The sequence below is a fragment of the Eretmochelys imbricata genome, chromosome 14 (genome assembly GCF_965152235.1).
Source record: "Eretmochelys imbricata isolate rEreImb1 chromosome 14, rEreImb1.hap1, whole genome shotgun sequence".
Classification (NCBI taxonomy): domain Eukaryota; kingdom Metazoa; phylum Chordata; order Testudines; family Cheloniidae; genus Eretmochelys; species Eretmochelys imbricata.
In genome coordinates, this window is record NC_135585.1 from 25,011,031 (window position 1) to 25,034,251 (window position 23,221).

General features: G+C 44.8%; 1 protein-coding gene across 1 annotated transcript in view; it reads right to left on the reverse strand.

Annotated features, from left to right (window-relative positions):
• DNAH9 (dynein axonemal heavy chain 9) overlaps nt 1-23,221 on the reverse strand; it is a 398,671-nt gene that overhangs the window by 125,465 nt on the left and 249,985 nt on the right. Inside the window, exons 53-55 of the mRNA XM_077834481.1 lie at nt 21,240-21,475; nt 19,752-19,874; nt 15,252-15,456 (exon numbers count right to left, since the gene is read on the reverse strand). Of these exons, the coding sequence (XP_077690607.1) occupies nt 15,252-15,456; nt 19,752-19,874; nt 21,240-21,475 (564 nt within the window). The remainder of the gene's footprint in view (nt 1-15,251; nt 15,457-19,751; nt 19,875-21,239; nt 21,476-23,221) is intronic.

Genomic DNA, 23,221 nt, shown 5'->3' on the forward strand with positions numbered 1-23,221 from the left:
GTTTTTCAGTATACTTAGCAGTGGGAGCAATGGAAGCCTATGTATTCCACAAAGTTGTTATGGGCTCCAAAAAGCTTCATTTATTGGGAGAGCAAGCTTCCCAGGGGCTGATGATTGCAAGATGTCCAGAAATTAGGGCTGTCAAGCAATTAAAAAATTAATCACGATTAACTGAATGATTAAAAAAATTAATTGTGATTAATTGTGCTATTAATCACGCTATTGAATAATAGAATACCATTTATTTAAACATTTTTGGATGTTTTCTACATTTTCAACTTTATTTCAATTACAACACAGAATACAAAGTATACAGTGCTCACTTTATTTTTATTACAAATATTTGCACTGTAAAAAACAAAATAAATAGTATTTTTCAATTTCCCCCATTACAAGTACTGTAGTAAAATCTCTTTATCATGAAAGTTGAACTTACAAATGTAGAATTATGTACAAAAATATGCATTCAATCACAAAACAATATAAAACTTCAGAGTAGGGATCAGCAACCATTTGCATGCGGCCCATTAGGGAAAGTCCCTGGCAGGCCGGGCCAGTTTGTTTACCTGCCGCGTTCGCAGGTTCAGCTGATCATAGTTCCCACTGGCCACAGTTGCCGTTCCAGGCCAATGGGGGCTGTGGGAAGCGGTGGCCAGCACATCCCTCGGCCCACTCTGCTTCCCGCAGTCCCCATTGTCTGGGGAAGGTGAACTGCAGCCAGTGGGAGCTGCGATTGGCTGAACCTGCGGATACAGCAGGTAAACAAACCTGCCCGGCACGCTGGGCTTTCCCTGATGGGCCGTATGCCAGAGGTTGCTGATCCCTGCTTTAGAACTTACAAGTCCACTCAGTCCTACTTCTTGTTCCCCAATCGCTCAGACAAACAAATTTGTTTATATTTGCAAGACATAATGCTAACTACTACTTGTTTACGTCACCTGAAACTGAGAACAGGCATTCGCATTGCACTGCTGTAGCTGGCATCGCAAGATATTTATGGGCCAGATGTGCTAAAGATTCATATCCCTTCATGTTTCGACCACTAGTCCAGAGGACTTGCATCCATGCTGATGACAGGTTCTGCTGAATAACAATCCAAAGCACTGCCCATCGATGCATGTTCATTTTCATCATCTGAGTCAGATGCCATCAACAGAAGCTTGATTTTCTTTTTTGGTGGTTTGGGTTCTGTATTTTCTGCATCAGAGTGCTGCTCTTTTAAGACCTCTGAAAGCATGTTCCACACCTCATCGTTTTCAGATTTTGGAAGGCACTTCAGATTCTTAAACCTTGGGTCGAATGCTGTAGCTATCTTTAGAAACCTCAGGAGGTCATCTAGTCCAACTCCCTGCTCAAAGCAGGACCAATCCACAACTAAATCATCCCAGCCAGGGCTTTGTCAAAACCTTAAAAACGTCTAAGGAAGGAGATTCCACCACCTCCCTAGGTAACGCATTCCAGTGTTTCACCACCCTCCTAGTGAAAAAGTTTTTCCTAATATCCAACCTAAACCACCCCCACTGCAACTTGAGACCACTACATCCCTAAATCTGCTGGCAATGCCCCCCTACTTATACATCCCAAAATGCCACTGGCCTTCTTGGCAACAACAGCACACTGTTGACTCATATCCAGCTTCTCATCCACTGTAACCCCTAGGTCCTTTTCTGCAGAACTGCTGCCTAGCCATTCGGTCCCTAGTCTGTAGCGGTGCACGGGATTCTTCCGTCCTAAGTGCAGGACTCTGCAGTTGTCCTTGCTGAACCTCATCAGATTTCTTTTGGCCCAATCCTCTAATTTTTCTAGGTCACTCTGGATCCTATCCCTAGCCTCCAGCGTATCTACCATTCCTCCCAGTTTAGTGAAATCTGCAAACTTGCTGAGGGTGCAATCCACGCCATCCTCCAGATCATTAATGAAGATATTGAACAAAACCGGCTCGAGGACCGACCCTTGGGGCACTCCACTTGACACCGGCTGCCAACTAGACGTGGAGCCATTGATCACTACCCGTTGAGCACAACAATCTAGCCAGCTTTCTCTCCGCCTTATAGTCCACTCATCTAGCCCATACTTCTTTAACTTGCTGGCAAGAATACTGTGGGAGACCGTGTCAAAAGCTTTGCTAAAGTCAAGGAACAACATGTCCACCGCTTTCCCCTCATCCAAAGAGCCAGTTATCTCACCATAGAAGGCAATTAGATTAGTCAGGCATGACTTGTCCTTGGTGAATCCATGCTGACTGTTCCGGATCACTTTCCTCTCCTCTAAGTGCTTCAGAATTGATTCCTTGAGGACCTGCTCCATGATTTTTCCAGGGACTGAGGTGAGGCTGACTGGCCTGTAGTTCCCAGGATCCTCCTCCTTCCCTTTTTTTAAAGATGGGCACTACATTAGCCTTTTTCCAGTCATCCAGGATCTCCCCCGATCGCCATGAGTTTTCAAAGATAAGGGCCAATGGCTCTGCAATCACATCCGCCAACTTCTTTAGCACTCTCAGATGCAGCGCATCCGGCCCCATGGACTTGTGCTTGTCCAGCTTTTCTAAATAGTCCCGAAACACTTCTTTCTCCACAGAGGGCTGGTCATGTCCTCCCCATGCTGTGCTGTCCAGTGCAGTAGTCTGGGAGCTGACCTTGTTCGTGAAGACAGAGGCAAAAAAAGCACTGAGTACATTAGCTTTTTCCACATCCTCTGTCATTAGGTTGCCTCCCTCATTCAGTAAGGGGCCCACACTTTCCCTGACCTTCTTCTTGTTGCTAACATACCTGAAGAAACCCTTCTTGTTACTCTTAACAACTCTTGCTAGCTGCAACTCCAGGTGTGATTTGGCCTTCCTGATTTCACTCCTGCATGCCTGAGCAATATTTTTACACTCTTCCCTGGTCATTTGTCCAATCTTCCACTTCTTGTAAGCTTCATTTTTGTGTTTAAGATCTGCAAGGATTTTACTGTTAAGCCAAGCTGGTCGCCTATCATATTTACTATTCTTTCTACACTTTGGGATGGTTTGTCCCTGTAACCTCAATAAGGATTCTTTAAAATACAGCCAGCTCTCCTGGACTCCTTTCCCCCTCATAACAGGTTTCAGAGTAGCAGCCGTGTTAGTCTGTATTTGCAAAAAGAAAAGGAGTACTTGAGGCACCTTAGAGACTAACAAATTTATTTGAGCATAAGCTTTCGTGAGCTCTGATGAAGTGAGTACTCCTTTTCTTTTTCCCCCTCATGTTGTTCTCCTAGGGCATCCTGCCCATCAGTTCCTTGAGGTTGTCAAAGTCTGCTTTTCTGAAGTCCAGGGTCCATATTCTGCTGCTCTCCTTTCTTCCCTCTGTCAGGATCCTGAACTCGACCATCTCATGGTCACTGCCTCCCAGGTTCCCATCCACTTTTGCTTCCCCTACTAATTCTTCTCGGTTTGTGAGCAGCAGGTCAAGAAGAGCTCTGCCCCTAGTTGGTTCCTTCAGCACTTGCACCAGGAAATTGTCCCCTACACTTTCCAGAAACTTCCAGGATTGTCTGTGCACCGCTGTATTGCTCTCCCAGTAGATATCTGTGTGATTGAAGTCTCCCATGAGAACCAGGGCCTGTGATCTAGTAACTTCTGTTAGTTGCTGGAAGAAAGCCTCGTCCACCTCATCCCCCTGGTTCGGTGGTTTATAGCAGACTCCCACCACGACATCACCCTTGTTGCTCACACTTCTAAATTTAATCCAGAGACACTCAGGTTTTTCTGCAGTTTCATACCGGAGCTCTGAGCAGACATACTGCTGTCTTACATACAACTCCCCCAGCTTTTCTGCCCTGCCTGTCCTTCCTGAACAGTTTATATCCATCCATGACAGTACTCCAGTCATGTGAGTTATTCCACCAAGTCTCTATTATTCCAGTCACATCATAATTCCTTGACTGTGCCAGGACTTCCAGTTCTCCCTGCTTGTTTCCCAGGCTTCTTGCATTTGTGTATAACTCGCTGTTTGTCCTGCTTTCTTAGTATGAGGCAGAAGCCCTCCCCTCTCACGCTCTCCTGCTCATGCTTCCTTCCGGTATCCCACATCCCCACTTACCTCAGGGCTTTGGTCTCCTTCCCCCGGTGAACCTAGTTTAAAGCCCTCCTCACCAGGTTAGCCAGCCTGCTCGCAAAGATGCTCTTCCCTCTCTTCATTAGGTGGAGCCAGTCTCTGCCTAGCACTCCTCCTCTTGGAACACCATCTCATGGTCAAAGAATCCAAAGCCTTCTCTCAGACACCACCTGCGTAGCCATTTGTTTACTTCCATGATTCAACAGTCTCTACCCAGGCCTTTTCCTTCCACACGGAGGATGGACGAGAATACCACTTGCACCTCGAACTCCTTTTATCCTTCTTCCCAGAGCCATGTAGTCTGTAGTGATCTGCTCAAGATCATTCTTGACAGTATCATTGGTGGTGCCCACGTGGAGAAGCAGGAAGGGTTAGTGATCCGAGGGCTTGATGAGTCTCGGCAGTCTCTCCGTCACATTGTGAATCCTAGCTCCTGGCAAGCAGCAGACTTCTCGGTTTTCCCGGTTGGGGCGGCAGATAGATGACTCATTCCCCTAAGGAGAGAGTCCCCAACCACCACCACCCGTCTCCCTCGGGAGCGGTGGTCATGGAACCCCATGTTCCACATGTACAACATGTGCTGAGTCCTCATCCGAAACTGCTATAACATGAAATATATGGCAGAATGCAGGTAAAACAGAGCAGGAGACATACAATTCTCCCCCCAAGGAGTTCAGTCACAAATTTAATTAACACATTTTTTTAACAAGCGTCATCAGCATGGAAGCATGTCCTCTGGAATGGTGGCCAAAGCATGAAGGACATATGAATGTTTAGCATATCTGGCACGTAAATACCTTGCAATGCCAGCTACAAAAGTGCCATGCATATGCCTGCTCTCACTTTCAGATGACATTGTAAATGAGAAGCAGGCAGCAGTACCTCCTTTAAATGTAACCAAACTTGTTTGTCTTAGCGATTGGCTGAACAAGAAGTAGGACTGAGTGGACTTGTAAGCGCTAAAGTTTTACATTGTTTTGTTTTTGAATGCAGTTATGTAACAAAAAAAATCCTGTATCTGTAAGTTGCACTTTCACGATAAAGAGATTGCACGACAGTACTTGTATGAGGAAGTGAAAAATAATTCTTTATTTTTACAGTGCAAATATTTGTAATAAAAAATAATATAAAGGCGGCAGTGTACCCTTTGAATTCTGTGTTGTAATTGAAATTAGTATATCTGAAAACATAGAACATCCAAAAAAATTGAATGCATTTCAATTGGTTTTCTATTGTTTTACAGTTTGATTAATTGCAATTAGTTTTTTGAGTTAATTGCATGCATTAACTGCGATTAATGAACAGCCCTACCAGAAATTTATGTATACGGTCTTGGACATATTCAGCCTGAATGTCCAGTGCTGCTGTCATACTTCTTAAAAGGTCCTGGAAAGACTTGAAGTCCTCTGATATGAGAGAGGAGGAATCTGGTACTAAAGAGTCATCAGGCAAAGAGGAAGAAAGTAGCACAGAAGGCTCCTCCTATAACACAACTGGAACCTGGGGCAATGGTTCAGGCTGATGTTGTGATGGGTCAGGAGAAAGTGCCTGAATGTGCTGCCCTGAAACCAGCAGCTCTGGAGGGTGGTTTACTGGAGGGAACATCCTCTGGAGTAGGTTGAAGATCTGGTCCGCAACGATCGAGGACACCCCCTATGAAAGGTTCCAATAGGCCCACTAAGCCAATGAATATGGAATTGGAGGCCAGTATGGACTCAGACAAGATGGCCTGTCTCTGTTACCAGAATGGTCCCATTCTCAGTATCAATGATTCCTTTCCACAGATAACTTAGACACTCTCATTGAGTTTCAAGTAGCAAGGGAAGATTATGAAGAGGAGGAGGATTCTGAGTTAAAATGCAAAGAACTTTCTGTATAGGCTGCATGTAGTGGAGGGGCCATGCATGGAGGAGCTATCAGTTGTCCTGATGAGTCTGTAGCCCAGAGGAAGATGGAAACGTCAGTGCCAAGATTGGTATCCAAGATGCACCCCGAGATGATGAAGGGGCATCTCAAAAGTTGATGCTGGCCTCATAATAGATGAATGAGTCAGTGCTGTAGCTGGAGATGCCGGACAAGCCATTGGCACAGAAATCAAAGTCAGGCACGGTACTGATCTGGCAAATGATGGAACCAAAGTCAGTTCCAGGGAAGCATCCTTATTATCTCTTCACTTGGAACCAGTACCTGTATCATCCATGGATTCGGCACCAGGTTACAGAACTGGACAGACCCAGAATGGCTGAAGGCAGATCCTCAACTAAATAGTCTTGTGACACCAGGGAACCCAGGACAGAAAGACGAAGCAGGTCAGATGTCGCTTGAAAAGCCTGCAGGGTTGAAAGGACCTAAAAGGCTGGTGCTGGAGTTAAGTCTGTTGGTACTGAACTCAATGACTGTCCCTGTTACAGTGCTGGAGTTGACAGGACAGTACCAGTAAGGTCCCATCTCAGTACAGGGAGCCACATGACGAAGGCTTGACTCTACCCTGGGCACCGGAGGAATCCTGGCAACATGTGAAGTTTCTCCTTGACATAAAGAGGGAGTCTCCTGGGGACTTTGAATGGTTCCTGTCCACTTTATGGGTTCTCTTTTGTGAAGAGCATCTTGAAGAGGATCTATTCCTTCTTTGCAGAAAGGAATCCAAGGGCTTGTCAGAAATTGCTGTTCCCTCAGAGGCTAGTTGTGGGGCTGGATCATTGGCCAAAGGCCCTGATGCTGAAGCAGGTTGCATTGCTTGCTCCATGAGGTGCTGTTTGAGGCTAAAGTCTCTGGAGATCTGTGTTCTCTTTTAAAAAGAATGACAGATACTGCCCCGCTCTTCAATATGCCCCTCACTGAGGCATATGAGGCAGTATGTGGGGATTGCTGTTTGGGATATCGACTGCACACGACCAGCTATGCCAGTGTTTTAAGCCTGGTGACCAATGCCACTGGGCTTTATCCTCAAATGATCTAAACTATAACTAACTAGTGGGTACTACTACTGAGCTGTAACTACAAAAAACAGATATAGGAAAAAACCCTCTAGGTGCATAGCAATTCTGAAGTAAACTACAAGGTAAGCTCCAACTCAGGCAGTGAGAATGAACTATGAGGGATCAGGATAGCATCTCCCTTAAATTGCCCTGGGAGGGGGCACAAAGAGGCATAGTGTGCGTGAGCCACCGCAATGGGTATTGCTATGGAAAACTCTCTGGCTTTGGACACACTGGGTGCACAAACACATAAGTGGAATACAGATGTGAATCTCTCGGTGAACAACTTCTGATCTGTCCCCGCATCCCTAGGCTGGAGCATGCTCAGTGCAGATGGAATCTTTAGGGAATTTAGCTGCCAAATCTAACAGGTCTCTGTGACGTTGCACCCTATAATGCTTTATGGAAATATGTTTATGAATGTAAATATGACATAACTGGCATATGTTTATGCTACATATGCCATGTAACATATCTCTGCAAAGGTTATGATCTGCTGAATATATTCATCCTATTTGTATGCATGTATCATTTTTGTATTCGAAGTTATGAATATTGGCTGTGTACATGTTTGATTTTAAGTAGCCTTAGTAAGGCATTTGGGCAGCTTCTTTAGAAAGGAATTTGCACATTAAGTTCCCAATCAAGAAACACTTAATGGACAATGGATCTTGGAAGGCTCCACATAAGAAGTCTACTTGAGGACGTTCAAGATAGCATGTGAACAATGGCTGCTACCTGTAAGTTCTGAGTGATGCATGGACATGTGACTTGCCCATGTGACTCCAAAACTCCATCTTGTAGCTGGAATTCTACACAGGGGGAGGGAAGGGTGTCCACCCACAAGAGAGTCTATTTAAACCTCTGGGAGACCCCTCCATTTTGTCTTCAGTTGGCTCAAGAGAGAGCCTCTCCACCCCCAAAAGATACTTGAAAGAAACTGGAACAAAGGACAGTAACCACGGGGGTGTGAGTGATTGCTGGACCCAGACTAGAAGGAGGCTAGTCTGTAAAAGAAGCTTACTGGAACATCTCTGAGGATTAGGTTTCATCTGTAATCACTTTCTTACTGTATTAGGCATAGACTTGTATGTTTTTTTTATTTTGTTTGGTAATTTACTTTGTTCTGTCTGTTACTACTTGGAACCACTTAAATCCTACTTTTTGTATTTAATAAAATTACTTTTTACTTATTAATTAAAGTATGTATGTATTAACACCTGGGGTGGCTGGGGGCGACAAACAGCTGTGCATATCTCTCTATCAGTGTTATAGAGGATGAACAATTTATGAGTTGACCCTGTATACGCTTTATTTGGGGTTTTGGACCGCACTGGGAGTTGGGCATCCGAGTGTTGGAGACAAGAACACTTCTTAAGCTGTTTTCAGTGAAGCTTGCAGCTGTTGGGGGATGTGGCTCAGACCTGGGTCTGGGTTTGCAGCAGACTAGCAGGTCTGGCTCAAACCAGGCAGGGCACTGAAGTCCCAAGCTGCCAGGGGAAACGGGCTCATGGGTAGTCTCAGCACATCAGTTGGCAGCCCCAAGAAGGTTTCTGTGATCCAACCCATCACAGTCTCTACTGAGCATATGCACACTGATTTTCCAAGGCTTATATCTTAACCAAACTGGGTGGTTCTACATAAGAACAGCAGAAAGAACATTCCTGACATGCAGGCAACTCCCCTGCCAAAATTCAAATCCTTGCCCAAAGCACCTGAGCTCAACACTGCAATAGTTGTAAGAACTTTATTAACATGACCTAACCAACGTATTTTCCACTAGTTTTGGTCTTAGAAGCAGCTGAATTATTTTTGCTGAAACTTTCCAGAAATATTCACCCTAAGGCAGAAAATTAATGGGAATTGTCAGCTCACCCAGTTAGTTTGGCAAAGTTAGAACCAGCTGGAAACAGGGCCTTCCAATGGGAAGTGTTGAGCAACCTTAACTATAGGCAATGCTACAGGCTCCACTTATAATTATGCAATCTGAGGATGCTGCAGGCACTCTGTCCTGATGTGCTATTTATACCCTTGCAAAGCAGTGCCAATCATTAACAGCTTCATTCTTGTTTCACAGTCTCTTTCCTCCACTCTGATTGTCTTAGCTCCCTAGTTTTGATGAGAGATTTCAGAGAGGCATCAGGTACAAAGCATGCACCCTGGTGAAAGCAGACATCATTAAAAAAGTTAATTGTGAGTGAGGCCTCCCAACACTGGATATTTGTCACACAGGGATAAATTACCTGTCTGCCTGTGGCTAAAGGGAACAAATTTCATATACAAAAATTCATAAAACACTCCCTGGATTCTCCAGGTGGTGCCAACACGATGGCTTTATTTTAATTTTTTTACATGGCTGTCCTTTCCAAAACTATATAAATCATCATCACTGATAGATTTGCAATAGAGATACCATGAAGCTGTCTCTGCAAATTGTATATAAACTTTAAATATTAAATAACCAATGAGGTCCCAGATTTTCAGAGTCAAACATCTCTCAGTAAGGTTTGTGCTCAGTGAAATGCCTAACTCTTTGATTGCAACGTCAGACTCTTTTCCCTTTAGGCCAGTGAAGCTGACTCTTTCATAACGTGATATCATGTTCCACACTCTGACACTTGTTCATTTCTCTTTCTGAGAATGTGAAGCAGGCTGGGAGGTTCCCCCTGTCTTTTTGCTTGGCTCTGTCAGAGCGACGTGGGAGAACTCAATAACCGGTCCCCTGACATGTGCAGTAATTGAAAACTATTTAGCTGTTATTTGCATACTCCAGCTTTTACCCAGAAGTGGAATTTGTTCAGTAATCATCTTGGTGTTTATTTCTAACCCGAACACACCCCCACGAATAATATGTTCAGTGATCAAGTCAGATCTTTCTTTTGCTGAATTAACTGATTTTGAGACCCATGCAGGGCCTTAGACTTTAAAGGGATGTGCACAGATTTAGAAGCTTTTGTAGACTTGTGAGAAAAAGGGTCAGATCCTTGACACACACACCCAATCTCTTTGGGCAGCTGGATTAGGACAGCACAAAACAGTCCTAACTGGTTAGCTGGAGATTCTGTTGGCAAAGGTCATGTTCGACACAGGAGAAGACTTCCCCCAGCCCTGGGGACATTGAAGGGGGAATGCGGGACATTCTTTTGCCATGTGCCCTCAGGGTGCTGTGCTCCAGTGACCTGGGACTGTTACTGCTGGTGGAAGTTAGCGCAGCTCTGAGGTTACTCTAAATTGCAAAGGAGACCAAACTGCCTGTAAGAACCCACGGACTTACAATTGGGGTCTGTGGGGTTTCAGGCAGGCATTGTTTCCTCATCGCCACCAGGGCCCAGAAGGGCTTGCCACCAAGAGGAACTGAGATGGCCTGCAGGAAATCCCACCATAGGGGGCATGAGCGACAGCCCTCTGGGGTTTCCTGATTGGCTGGCACTTCCCACATAAATCAGGAAGCCATTTCTGGGAGTTGTCTGAGTAATGCAGACCTCTGTCATGCCTCAGACCCTGCTCACCACTCCGCACTGTGACTCACCGTGATTCCTGGTGCTCGACCTAGGCTTGGCTCCCAACCCTGATCATGGGTTACTGTGTCTGGCTTAAGACCACTGCTGACTCCTGTGAAAAAGTCTGGTCCAGCCCCACCCCAGTTCTTGCTTCACATTCTCACTTTGGTAATGGACTCTGACTTTGTGGTTTGGACCTGGCTTGGCCCTGGACTGATCCCTGGCCTTTGGCCCTGATACTGAGCAGCTCACTCTGTGCCTGTGACCTGGTCCTCACACTGGCCCCCAGAAGCACAAGCATGGGGTGGGGATATGGAGGTGGCATACAGCCACCTCTGTTTCCCCCTTGGGGACTGCTGCAAGTGAAATGGGGCCAAGAAGCATGGAGAAAATATCCTGAGAAATTAGGACCGGACTTTGCAAAATAAATTGCTTGATTTGTCTTGTACACCCTGTGGCCAGCAGAAGTGCTTGGAAGTTTAGCTTGAGGAGCACTCACTAACATTTTTCTTCCCCTCCACTGGAACTTGAGCCCAAAAGTTTCAAAGCAAATAAGTGCCCTGGTTTCCAAAGTGCTGAGCACCCACAGCTCGCATTGGAAATCAGGTCACTTTTCCGTAGGCACCTCAGAACAAATTTAACATTAGGGATGGGAGTTTGAAAATGCTGGTCTGTGTGCTTATATGAACCTCCAGCAATGGAAGATGAATTCCCAACAGAGGAGTGGAGAGAGGTTTGTGGCATCCCTAGCATTAAAATGCTCCTCATGCATTTTCACTTAAGTTGATTCAAAAGCCAGCCTAGCAATTCTGTGACTTGATCCCTCACTCCCCACGCCAGAAGCAGCTCTAACAGCAGTGACCCCTTCTGTCCAGTCTAGGAGCTGTGCTGAGGAGCTGCCTTCCAATCCTCCTCCTTAAGCATCCACTCCCCTCAATCACTAGACGCTTAGAAAGACCTGACCTCCAATTCACATCATTTTCACTTCTCTCGCTAATACAGGCAGTTTCTCTTTTAAAGCAGAGATGTAAATTCCACAGAATCCGACTGAGCTAATAAACCCCAAAGTGTAATATTGCATTTGAGAGTTGCACGGTGTATTGGATTTGCCTTTCCCATGGTGTCATTATTTCATTAAAATGCAATGACTTTGAAGCTGGGCGGAATGCATCCTAGTTAGTGGCACAACTGTGTTAATCAAGTACACCCTACATCAACCCAGTCCTACATGAATCAGTAAAGAGGAGTGTGTTGACTGCATTTGTAACCCACTGGCCCGGGTGTGTTCCAGGTCCCCCTCTGTGCCTGATGTACACAGGATATGGGTCTGTTAGAGCCCCACCTGGATAGTGTTGGCTTGCACTTTACAGTACACCAGTGGGTTACACATTTCTATACCATTGCTGCTATCTTGGATTCCTGTAATTCCTCCTGTATTTCAAAGGCCACAGAATTTCATCCTGTTATACTTTGGGCTCAACACAGGGGTTTTAGTACATGTTTCTAAATTGCTAAATATGTATAATGAAATATGCAAGATGTGCAGCATGGCCAGTTAACTCTGTTCTAGAAACTTAATGTCTGTAAGCTCTTTTTCATGGATTTATAGATTTTTAAAGCCAGACAAGATGATTAGATCATCTAGTCTGGACCTCATGTATTACATAGGCCAGAGAATTTCATCTTGTTACCCCCGTGTAGAGTTGGGCATATCTCAAGTTGGGCACCCATCAACAATAGTCACACGTGTGAAGAAGTTCTTCCTTTTGTTTGTTTTAAGCCTGCTGCCTATTAATTTCATTGGGTGACCCCTGATTCTAGTGTTATGTGAAGGGGTAAAGAACACTTCCCTGTTCACTTTCTCCACTCAAGTCATGATTTATAGAGATCTATCACATCCTCCCTTAGTTGTCTCTTTTCCAAACTGAACAGTCCTGGTCTTTCTAATTTCTCCTCATACGGAAGCTGTTCCATACCCCTAATAATTTTTGTTGCTATTCTCTGTACTTTTTCCAATTCTAATATATCTTTTTTGAGATGGGGCACCCAGAACTGCATGCAATATTCAAGATGAGGGCATACCATGGCTTTATATAGTGGCATTATGATATGTTCTGTTGTATTATCTATCCCTTTCTGAATGATTCCCAACATTCTGTTTGCTTTTTTGACTGCTGCTGCATGTTGAGTGGATGTTTTCAGAGAACTATCCACAATGACTTCAAGATCTCTTTCTTGAGTGATAACAGCTAATTTAGATCCCATCATTTTGTATATGTAGTTGGGATTATGTTTTCCAAAGTGCATTACTTTGCATTTATCAACACTGAATTTCATCTGCCATTTTGTTGCTCAGTCACCTAGTTTTGTGAGATCCTTTCGTAACTCTTCATAGTCATATTTGGATTTAACAGTCTTGAGTAATTTTGTATCATCCACTTCACTGTTTACCCTTTTTTCCATTTAAGAATATGTTGAACAGCACTGGTCCCAGTTCAGATCCCTAGGGGACACCACTATTTACCTCTCTCCTGAAAACATTTATTCCTACCCTTTGGTTCCTGTCTTTTAACCATCCATGAGAGGGCCTTCCCTCTTAGCCCATGACTGCTTACTTTGGTTAAGAGCCTTTGGTAAGGGACCTTGTCAAAGGCTTTCTGAAAGTCCAGGTACACTGTGTCTACTGGGTCACACTTGTCCACATGTTTGTTGACCCCCTCAAAGAATTGTAATAGATTTGTGAGGCATGACTTCTCTTTACAAAAGCTGTGGTGGCTCTTCCCCAACAAATCATGTTAATCTGTGTGTCTGATAATTCTGTTCTTTACTATAGTTTCAACAATTTTGTCTGGTACTGAAGTTATGCTTACTGGCCTGTAATTGTCAGGATCGCCTCCGGAACCTTTTTTAAAAATTGGGTTACATTAGCTATCTTCCAGTCATCTGGTACAGAGGCTGATTTAAGCGATAGGTTATATACCATAACTAGTAGTTCTGCAATTTCATATTTGAGTTCCTTCAGAACTCTTGGGTGAATACCATCTGGCCCTGGTTATTTAATACTGTTTAATGTATCAATTTGTTCCAAAACCTCCTCTCGACACCTCAGTCTAGGACAGTTCCTCAGATTTGTCTCCTAAAAAGAATGGCTCAGGTGTGGGAATCTCCCTCATATCCTCTGCAGTGAAGACGGATGCAAAAAATTCATTTAGCTTCTCTGCAACAGCTTGTCTGCCTTGAGTGCTTCCTTAGCACCTCGACTGTCCAGTGGCCCCCACTGACTGATTGGTATACTTCCTTCTGATTTTTTTTGCTGTTAGTTTGAGTCTTTTGCTGGTTGCTCTTCAAATTGTTTTTTGGGCTGTCTAATTACACTTTTGCACTTGACTTGCCAGAGCTTATACGCCTTCGTATTTTCCTCAGTAGGATTTGGCTTCCCATTTTTAAAGGACTCCTTTTTGCCTCTAACTGCTTCTTTGACTTTGTTGTTTAAGCATGGTGGCATTTTATTTTGGTCCTCTTACTATTCTTTTATTTGGGGTGTACATTTAATTTGACTTCTATACATTTAAATATTTGCCTTTCAATGGTCCTGCTAGGCTTTGAAACTCATACTTGATTGAGGAGAATGAGACGAAAGAGGCATTGCTCAAATTTGTGCTGCTGCTCTTTTTTTACTTAAGACATTTTTTAGAAAGACTGGATTCAATGGACAGCTGCATATTTGCGTACATTGCAATGGCGATATCTGGCAACTTTAAAAACTGCAATTTTTAAAATGAAAGCTTAATATTTGCCATATATTACAGAATTGAGAAAGACTGCAAAAGGACCCTAAAATAGCATGTTTGGTACATTTTTCTCATGCCCATGACTTTCCTCATTGCCTGATGGGAGGCATGTTTTTCTGGGACACGTAAAAATTATATCATATCCATCTCTTCCATAGCACTTGTCAGCCACAGATCTCAGAGCACGTTAAAAAGGAGGTGAGTATCATTGACTCCATTTCACAGAGAGGGAAAGCAAGGCACAAGGAGATGAAGTGACTCATCTGAGCACATTAGTAGCAGAGGTGGGACTAGAACCCAACAAGTCTTTGGCCAGGGTGCTATCTCAGCAGCCACACTACCTTCTGTTAAGCCACCCCTGCAAAAATTCGCTGTCAGGATTTTCTGAGGCCTGTCAGGCTGAAAAGGGAGAAAGTACAAAGCTGTCCCAAAGAGGGTGGGGCTTTTAAAAAAATGAGAGAAAAGGTGTGGCAATAATATTCTGCAGTGTGTATGTTGTTTTATTCAACCTCATATCAATGAAAAATGACTGAGTGGAATCTCCAAAAACTTTTTTACAAGTTTACCTTTAAACTGAAGCCTGTGAAGTCTGAGCTCCAAAGGAGAACTTTTTAGCAAGTTAGGAGCAAGAGGAGCAAGAGTTATAACTGAAAACCTTTTCCATCCTTAGCAGCATTGCCAGCTCTCAGTATTTTACTGCAAATCGCATAAGTTTTGATATTTTACTTAAAACCCTAGCAACTGGAGACGTGGCTCCAAACTCAAAAAGCAAAGAAAAAGAACCAATATTTTATTAAAATCTCATTATTTTAATGCCAATCTCATGATTTTGGGTCCTGACTCATGATTTTTGAATGTTTATCAACAGTGTCTTAATTATAGTGGTTGCTACCAGCGACTTACCTTTAGTTCTTCCAGGTCAGGCCGCTCCATGCTCACTACAGCTGCTAGCAGCTGGTCTTCCAAGCCATCTCGAGTTACAGTGAAATTGATCAGGGTGCACTGTGCCTGCATCTCAGGTTGGTAATGGGGGTTTGCTAGCTTTGTGTGGAGGATGAGATGGAAACTGGGGTTGTATTCACATTCTTTGTCTCCAATTTTAATATACCTGAAACAGAATCAACAGATGAAAACGTTCATGTGGCTTCCAAAGCTCTTTTAGCTCACTTACTAATGTCATTCATGTCTAATAGCATTTAACAGCATGACATTATGTATGCTCACTATACACAGATATCAATTTAAAGTTAAGAACAGTTATGGTTAGATGGCATTTGAGACACCCTCTCGTTGAGATAGTCTAGACTTTCAGGCTGTCTCCATTTGGGGGTGCTCGATCTCAAATGTAAGTCATTCCTAGTTTTGAAGCAGCCCAACAGTCTGTCACAAAAAAAAAAGTTTCGACTTGATGACTTTAAAGAGTCATAACTTTAAATCTATGGAGCCTATTTTCTTCAGACTAGGCTGGGTCCGTAAATCTCACAGAGATTTAAAAATGAAGCCAAGGCTGGAGACTGGCTGTGCTGCACTGTCTCCTGTGAGAAGTAAGATAACAGACAAAATTCCAATTTGTTTTATATATTGCATGATTTGACAAATTGGTTATGGTTTATAACGACAGGGGAGGGACAGTGCAGAAGGAATATCAGAGCACAGCAAACCTAGGAATGAATGCAACCAGCAGGAATCAGAGCAGAAGAATTCCCAGATGAATGTGGGTATAGTGATGTTGAATGTACATTTATCTTAGGCGTGCGCTACACAGAACTTTGTACTGGTATCAGTATTTCAGTTTGGGGTGTGTTTTTTTTTTTTTACTGATACACAGGTATAGGTAAAGCCGTATAACTTGTGCGTGTAGACACAGCATCAGTAAAAAGATAAAATGTCATTACCCTTTGTATCACAGTAGTGCCAAACAGAATCTGGGCCCAACTGTGCTGGGCACTGTACATAAGAACGGCCATACTGGGTCACACCAATGGTCCATCTAGCCCAGTATCCTGTCTTCTCACAGTGGCTAGTGCCAGATGCTTCAGAGGTACTGAACACGTCAATTATTGAGTGATTCATCCCATTGTCCGCTCCCAGCTTCTGGCAGTCATGGGGTTGCATCCAGTGATGAGCTGCCAAAATCTTAACAATGGGTTCCCTCCTCACTCCATGAGGGGGTTGTTGCCCACCCCCGCCCCCCAAAACTCCTGCTCCATCCAACCCCCCAGTGTTCCTTGTTGCCCGCCCCCCGAGGACTCCTGCTCCATCCACCCCCCTCCTCTGTCTCCTGATTGCTCCCAGAACCGGGCACGAGGGTCTCGTAGGCCATCATAGTGGGTGCCCACCCCACCCCTAAGAGCCAGAGGTACCTGCCGGCGGGCAAGGTGGGGAGTCCCAGAGGTGCTTACCTGGGGCAGCTCCCAGGAAGCATCTAGCAGGTCCCTCTGGCTCCTAGGGGTGGGGGAGCAGCTGCTCCCCCACTGATCACATCAAAAGTGGTGCCTTAGGCGCTGACTCCCTGGGTGCTCTGGGGCTGGAGCACCCATGGGGAAAATTGGTGGGTGCAAAGCACCCACTGGCAGCTCCCCACCCTGCGTCTGGCTCCAGATCACCTCTGCTCCACCTCCGCCTCCTCCCCTGAAAGCACCGCCCTGCTCTGCTTCTCCGCACCCACCCACCCCCCCACCCCCCCCGGCTTCCCACGAATCAGCTGTTTGGCGGGAAAGCGTGGAGGGGGGAGAGAGAAGAGGGCAGCAGCTTCCCGCTCAGGCCCAGGGATGCGCAGGTGAGCTGGGGCGGGGAGCGGTTCCCCTGCACGCCCCCCCCCCCGGTTACCTGCTGCAGCGCAGGCGGCCCTCCTCGTGCCCCCCTGCCCCAGCTCACCTCCGCCTCCCTGGGCCTGAGCAGGAAGCCAGCAGCCTGCTTCTCAGCCTGCCCCAGCTTCCCGCGCGAATAGCTGATTCGCGGGAAGCCGGGGGCGGAGAAGCAGAGCGGGGCGGCGCATTCAGGGGAGGAGGCAGAGCGGAGGTGAGCTGGGGCCGGGGGTGGGGCGGGGAGCTGCCGGTGGGTGCTCTGCACCCACCAAATTTTCCATTTGGGTGCTCCAGGGCTGGAGCACCCGTGGAGGTAGCGCCTAAGGTGCCACTTTTGGCTGGTTAAATTTAGAAGCCCTTTTAGAACTGGTTGTCCCTTGCGGAACAACCGGTTCTAAAAGGACTTCTAAATTTAACAACCGGTTCTAGCGAACCGGTGCGAACCGGCTCCAGCTCACCACTGGTTGCATCCCTGATCATCTTGGTTAATAACCATTGATGCACATAACCTCCATGAACTTGTATAATTCTTTTTTTTAATCCAGTCATACTTTTGGCCTTCACAGCACCCCCTGGCAATGAGTTCCACAGGTTGACTGTGCAGTGTGTGAAGAAATACTTCCTTTTGTTTGTTTTAAACCTGCTGCCAATTAATTTAATTGGGTGACCCCTGGTTTTTGTGTTATGTGAAGGGGCAAATAACACTTCCTGATTCACTTTCTCCATACCAGTCATGACTGTATAAAGAGACCTCTATCATATCCCCCTCAAATGCCTCTTTTCCAAGGTGAACAGTCCCAGTCTTTTTAATCTCAGCTTCCCTACTCCTAATCACTTTTTCCAATTCTAATATATCTTCTTTGAGATGGGGTGACCAGAACTGCAAGCAGTATTCAAGGTGTGGGCGTACCATAGATTTATACAGTGGCATTATGATATCTTCAGTCTTATTATCAATCCCTTTTCTAATGGTTCCTAATTTTCTACTACCTTTTTTGATTGCTGCTGCACACTGAGCAGATGTTTTCAGAGAACTATCCACAATGATCCCAAAACCTCTTTCTTCAGTGGTAACAGCTAATTTAGATGCCATCATTTTGTATGCATACTTGGGATTACAGTTTTCCAGTGTGCATTGCTTTGCATTTATCAACACTGAATTTCATCTACCGTTTTGTTGCCCAGTCATCCAGTTTTGTGAGATCCCTTTGTATCTCTTTGCAGTCTGCTTTGGATTTTACAGTCTTGAGTAATTTTCTATCACCTGCAAATGTTGCCATCTCACTGTTCACTCCTTTTTCCAGATCATTTATGAATATGTTGAATAGGACTGGTCCCAGTATAGATGCTTTTTACCTCTCTCCATTCTGAAAAATGATGGTTTCTTCCTACCCTTTGTTTCCTATCTTTTAACCACTTACTTATCCATGAGAGGACCTTCCCTCTTGCCCCATGATTCTTACTTTGCTGAAGAGCCTTAGGTGAGGGACCTTGTCCTTGGCCTTCTGAACGGCCAAGTACACTATATCCACTGGATCACACTTGTCCACATGTTTGCTGACCCCTTCAAAATATTCTAATAAATTAGTGAGGTATGATTTCCCCAAGAAATCATGTTCATCTATGTGTTTGAAAATTCAGTTCTTTATTATAGTTTCAACTAATTTGCCTAGTACTGAGGTTAAGCTTACTGGCGTGTGATTGGCAGGATCACCTCTGGCACCTTTTTAAAAAATCAGCATTACATTAGCTCTCCTCCAGTCATCTGGTACAGAGGCTGATTTAAAAAATAGGTTACATACATTCATATACATAGATACATATACGTACATATGCATAGATAGTGAGAGACAGTTCTTGCATCAAAGACCTTACAGTCTAAACAGATGGAGTGGGAGAAAGGGAGTATTATCTACAGTCACAGAAGGAGCCTGTAACACAGCACAGAACTGACCCCAGATACGCAGAGTCCCCATCCAAAACCTTGACCACAAGACTATCCTTTCTCTTGACTTCAATGGGACATCTGTCCATGTGGATCAGCTTGCAGGATTGGTGCCTTGGTGTGGAGTTCCTGAATATGAAAGTCCCTTTTCCCCAGGATGCCCAGGAGAACCACCCAAAGACCAAGGAGCAAGCTAGACATTTGGATGGCCAACATTCCCTTTTTCAAATAGTAACTGTTATTACCTCACAGTGACTTTCTAGAACTGAGTAATATACCACTGACAAGGGAGTGTTTTAGTTTTGCCATTGTCAGAAGAGATTCTAGTTTCATGTCACATCCACTACAAGCTTGTCTCCTTTTTCAAATTTTTCTGCTCTAGCTGTCACTTTTGGTACTGAAACAGCCATCTTGGTTTTGATGCTTTACTTTCACAATAAGGACAGGTTTCACAGTAGCAGCCGTGTTAGTCTGTATTCGCAAAAAGAAAAGGAGTACTTGTGGCAAGTGAGAAAGACACACACACCCCCAAGCTTGGCAAAGGCAAGATATTAGCATAAAGAACCCATCTCTTCTCCTGCCGACACTGGAAAAAGCCAGACAGAGAGATGGCCACAGACGCATATTTCATTCACTCTCTCAGACTCTCACCTTCCTTTCTTGATTGTTTCTCGGCCAAGTAATGCTCCCAAAACTGGATCCACAGATTCCTCCAAGTTTTCAATCAAAACCACTTCACCTGAAGCAAGGGCTCGTTCCATCGTGTCCAAATACCTAGCACAGATGGTATTGGTACAATATCAGCATGTAGCACAGACTCTACTCACTGCAGCAAGGAGCATGAGCCCTGAGGGACACCAGAGAAAGCTGTGGAACACCACTGAACAATTAGAACACAACAAAAACAATGAGGGGCAGGAGTGGGGGAGTCAGTTGGCCTCCTGTAGAAAAACCAATGGGGTTTCTACTACATTTCATAGAGAGCTTGCTGACCAGGGTGTCTGTGTATCCACACAGCCTTAGATGGTTAGGCACAGGGTATGTCTACACTGCAAACACCAGGAATGGCTGCAGTGAATGGGGTAAATGGAGGTATTTGACTCTTCTCATTGCACCTCTAAATAAAGTGTTCTCCTGTGCATAACTGACACCCTGGCATGCAGCTGGAGATGGGGAAAGGAGGGACTGCATCACAGGGCAGGCAATGATGGCAGACGGAGTGGACTTATGGGATTTTTTCTGTTCCCATCTAGATGTCAAGATGCCTCCTCCACTTTCATCACTTTACATTTTACTGCTTTAAACAACTAAAACGCACGATGAGCAGCCAGGGGCACCCTCCAGGGGCTCTTAAAATGCTTTCAAACCCAAACCTGATCTGGCCTGTTTCCAGGGCTGGAATTCCAACCAGCCAATCACCTTGATCCCCTTTGAAACCGATGATGTTTCAGTACTGAGTGGTCAGTCTGGCCATTTGACAAGCAGCTTGCACAGCCAATGAGCAGCGGAAACAGAGTAGGTGGGAGTTCTTTCCATATACACCTTGTATACTCCTCCTTTGTCTTTAACCCTGAGTTCACTGCAAGGCCACATTAAATGGCAGAGGGAGTGGGCCTGGCAGTTTCCCTAACCCCCTGATGAATATGGCAGCTCTATTCTATTTGCTTAGGCTCTCCTACTTTCTAGGACCTGCAGAAATGAGATCTGCTCTGCCTTTGTCCCACTGTGGAATGGAGTCAGGTGGGGCAGAATATAAGGCACGTGCTAACACAACGGTAGCCTGAAATGGACTAAGTCCACAGGGTGGAGAGTTACCATCCCAAGTGCAGAAGACTGGTATCCAGGTGTGCCCACATACATCTCTTTTCTCCTCCTTTTCCATTTTAAGGAGGTTTCTACTGCAACTAGGCCAAGCATTGAACAGCCCTGCTTATATTTAAACAGAAACGAAAGCAGTAAGGGTAATCATCTTGGTAATGAAAAAAGCAGGTTAATACACAAACAACTTTGGGAGCTTTCCCAGCCACTTGAATTTGCTCCAGTAGTCCTTACGCTGAAGTTATACACATGCAGTACCTCAAGTTTGACACCGTAGCTAGCAATTAAAATACATGATTCTGTATGGTGGCTTGCATTTACCCCTTCTGCCCGATTCTGATCACTCTGAGATCTTCACCATACTTTGTTTTGATCCATTTGATCCCCTGGAGTTGGGGATCAACCATAAGGGGCCAGCGTTCACAGTTTATGAGGATTGTGGCATTTTCCGTGGACATCCGATCAGCTGGAAGGCCTTCGTTCTGCCAGGCTGCTATATCAGCATCATCCGTCAGCATTGTCAGAGGGTCTAATGATGGAGTTACAGGGATTGGAACCTGAAAGCAAAGGAGGAATGTCCCCAAGCACATCGTTAAAAACTTGTGGAAGAAGCTGCTACATATTCCAAGGATGGGCAAGCAGAACCGAATCTAGCAATTTAGCTTAAGTGTTATTTGTTGGTGGCCTACAGTTTTACAGGATAGTTTTGATCTAGCATTAAAAGCCTCACTCATTCCTGATATATAGAAAAAAACAAAGAATGATGCCTGCAGCATGCTAAGCACACCAAGTCATCACAGCTAAGCAGAGCAGGTTCAGATCACAAATTTCCATGTACAAACGCTTTGAAATGACAGTTTTGAAGAATATAATTAACATCCTCATAGGTCTGCTGTTTGTTGCAAAATGACATTGGCAGCTCTAGAAACATTTCTACAACAGGCAAGCCCCTATCTGGGCCAGCTATGTTTACCTAGGAAACCTGGACGTGACAACTGATAAGCAAGCATTACTTGCTATGGGAAATGGAGATGCCATCACTTTTAGTGAAGCTATATGGATTGACTTTTTAAATTTCCAACAGGAAGTCAGGCAGCAGGTGGGAAGTTTTAGGAGAAGTTCTGCATTAAAGCAGAGAGACAGGATGGCTTTAGGGATAATACTGGCTCTCTTATTCTAACAGAGGTCCTTGTTCAGTGTTACAGAAAGAGAAAGTTACTGACCTATAACTGGAGATTCTTCAAGATGTGTGGTCCCTCTCTGTATTCCACTGTGCATTTACTCATGTGCACCACGCATCCGGAGCCAGAGAATTTGAAAGTAGAATCCATTGGTCCGTGCATGCACTCTGGCTCACCTTGTGTCTCTGACCAAGAGGATAAAGCACAGGATGAACTGACTATCTCTCCAGATCCTTCTCTACTGCAAACCAGAAAAGATCTGAAGCAGAGGGAAAGAGAGGTGGATAGTGGAATACAGATATGGACCACACATCTCAAAGAACCTCTACTTACAGGTTAGTAACTTCCTCTTCTTCTTCAAGTGATGGTCCCTATTGTATTCCACTGTGGATGTCTGACAAGCAGTACTTAAGCAGGAGGAGGATGTAGATGGTAGAGCTTAGCAGAGGACCGCTATCCCAAAGGAGGAATCATCAGAGGAGTCCTGCACCAGGGCATAATGTCTCGCAAACATGTGAACCGAGCCCCACGTGGCCACTTTACAGATACCAAGGATACTTACTTCCTGAAGTGATGCCAAAGTTATTACTTGTGCTCTTGTCGAATGAGCTCTTAACCCATGGTGGCTGGGGGAAGGTTCAATAGCTGGTAGCAGAATAGAATGCAGCCAGAGATCTGTTTGTAGATTCTCTGCATGGAGATGGCACACCCCCTGATTCTTTCTGCTATAGAGATGAATAGTCTCCGGGACTTCCTAATTGGCTTTGTTCTTTGCAGGGAAAAGGCCAAGGCGCACTGAACATCGAGGGAATGGAGTCTTTGTTCCTCTGTGAAAGTGTGCAGTTTTGGAAAGAACTTAGGGAAGTGAATCGACTGGTTAAGGTGAAATTCTGCAACTACTTTTGGGGTGAATTTGGGTTGTAGATGCAAAGGAACCTTATCCTTCTGGAATAAAATATAAGGAGGATTCATCATCATTTCTCCAAGCTTGACAGCCCTTCTAGCTGAGGTAATGGCTACGAGGAAAGCACCCTTCATGGAAAGGAGAAACATGGAGCAAGAAACTAAAGGTTCAAAGGGGGGTCTTGTGAGTGTTGAGAACAAAGTTCAGGTCTCCCTGGA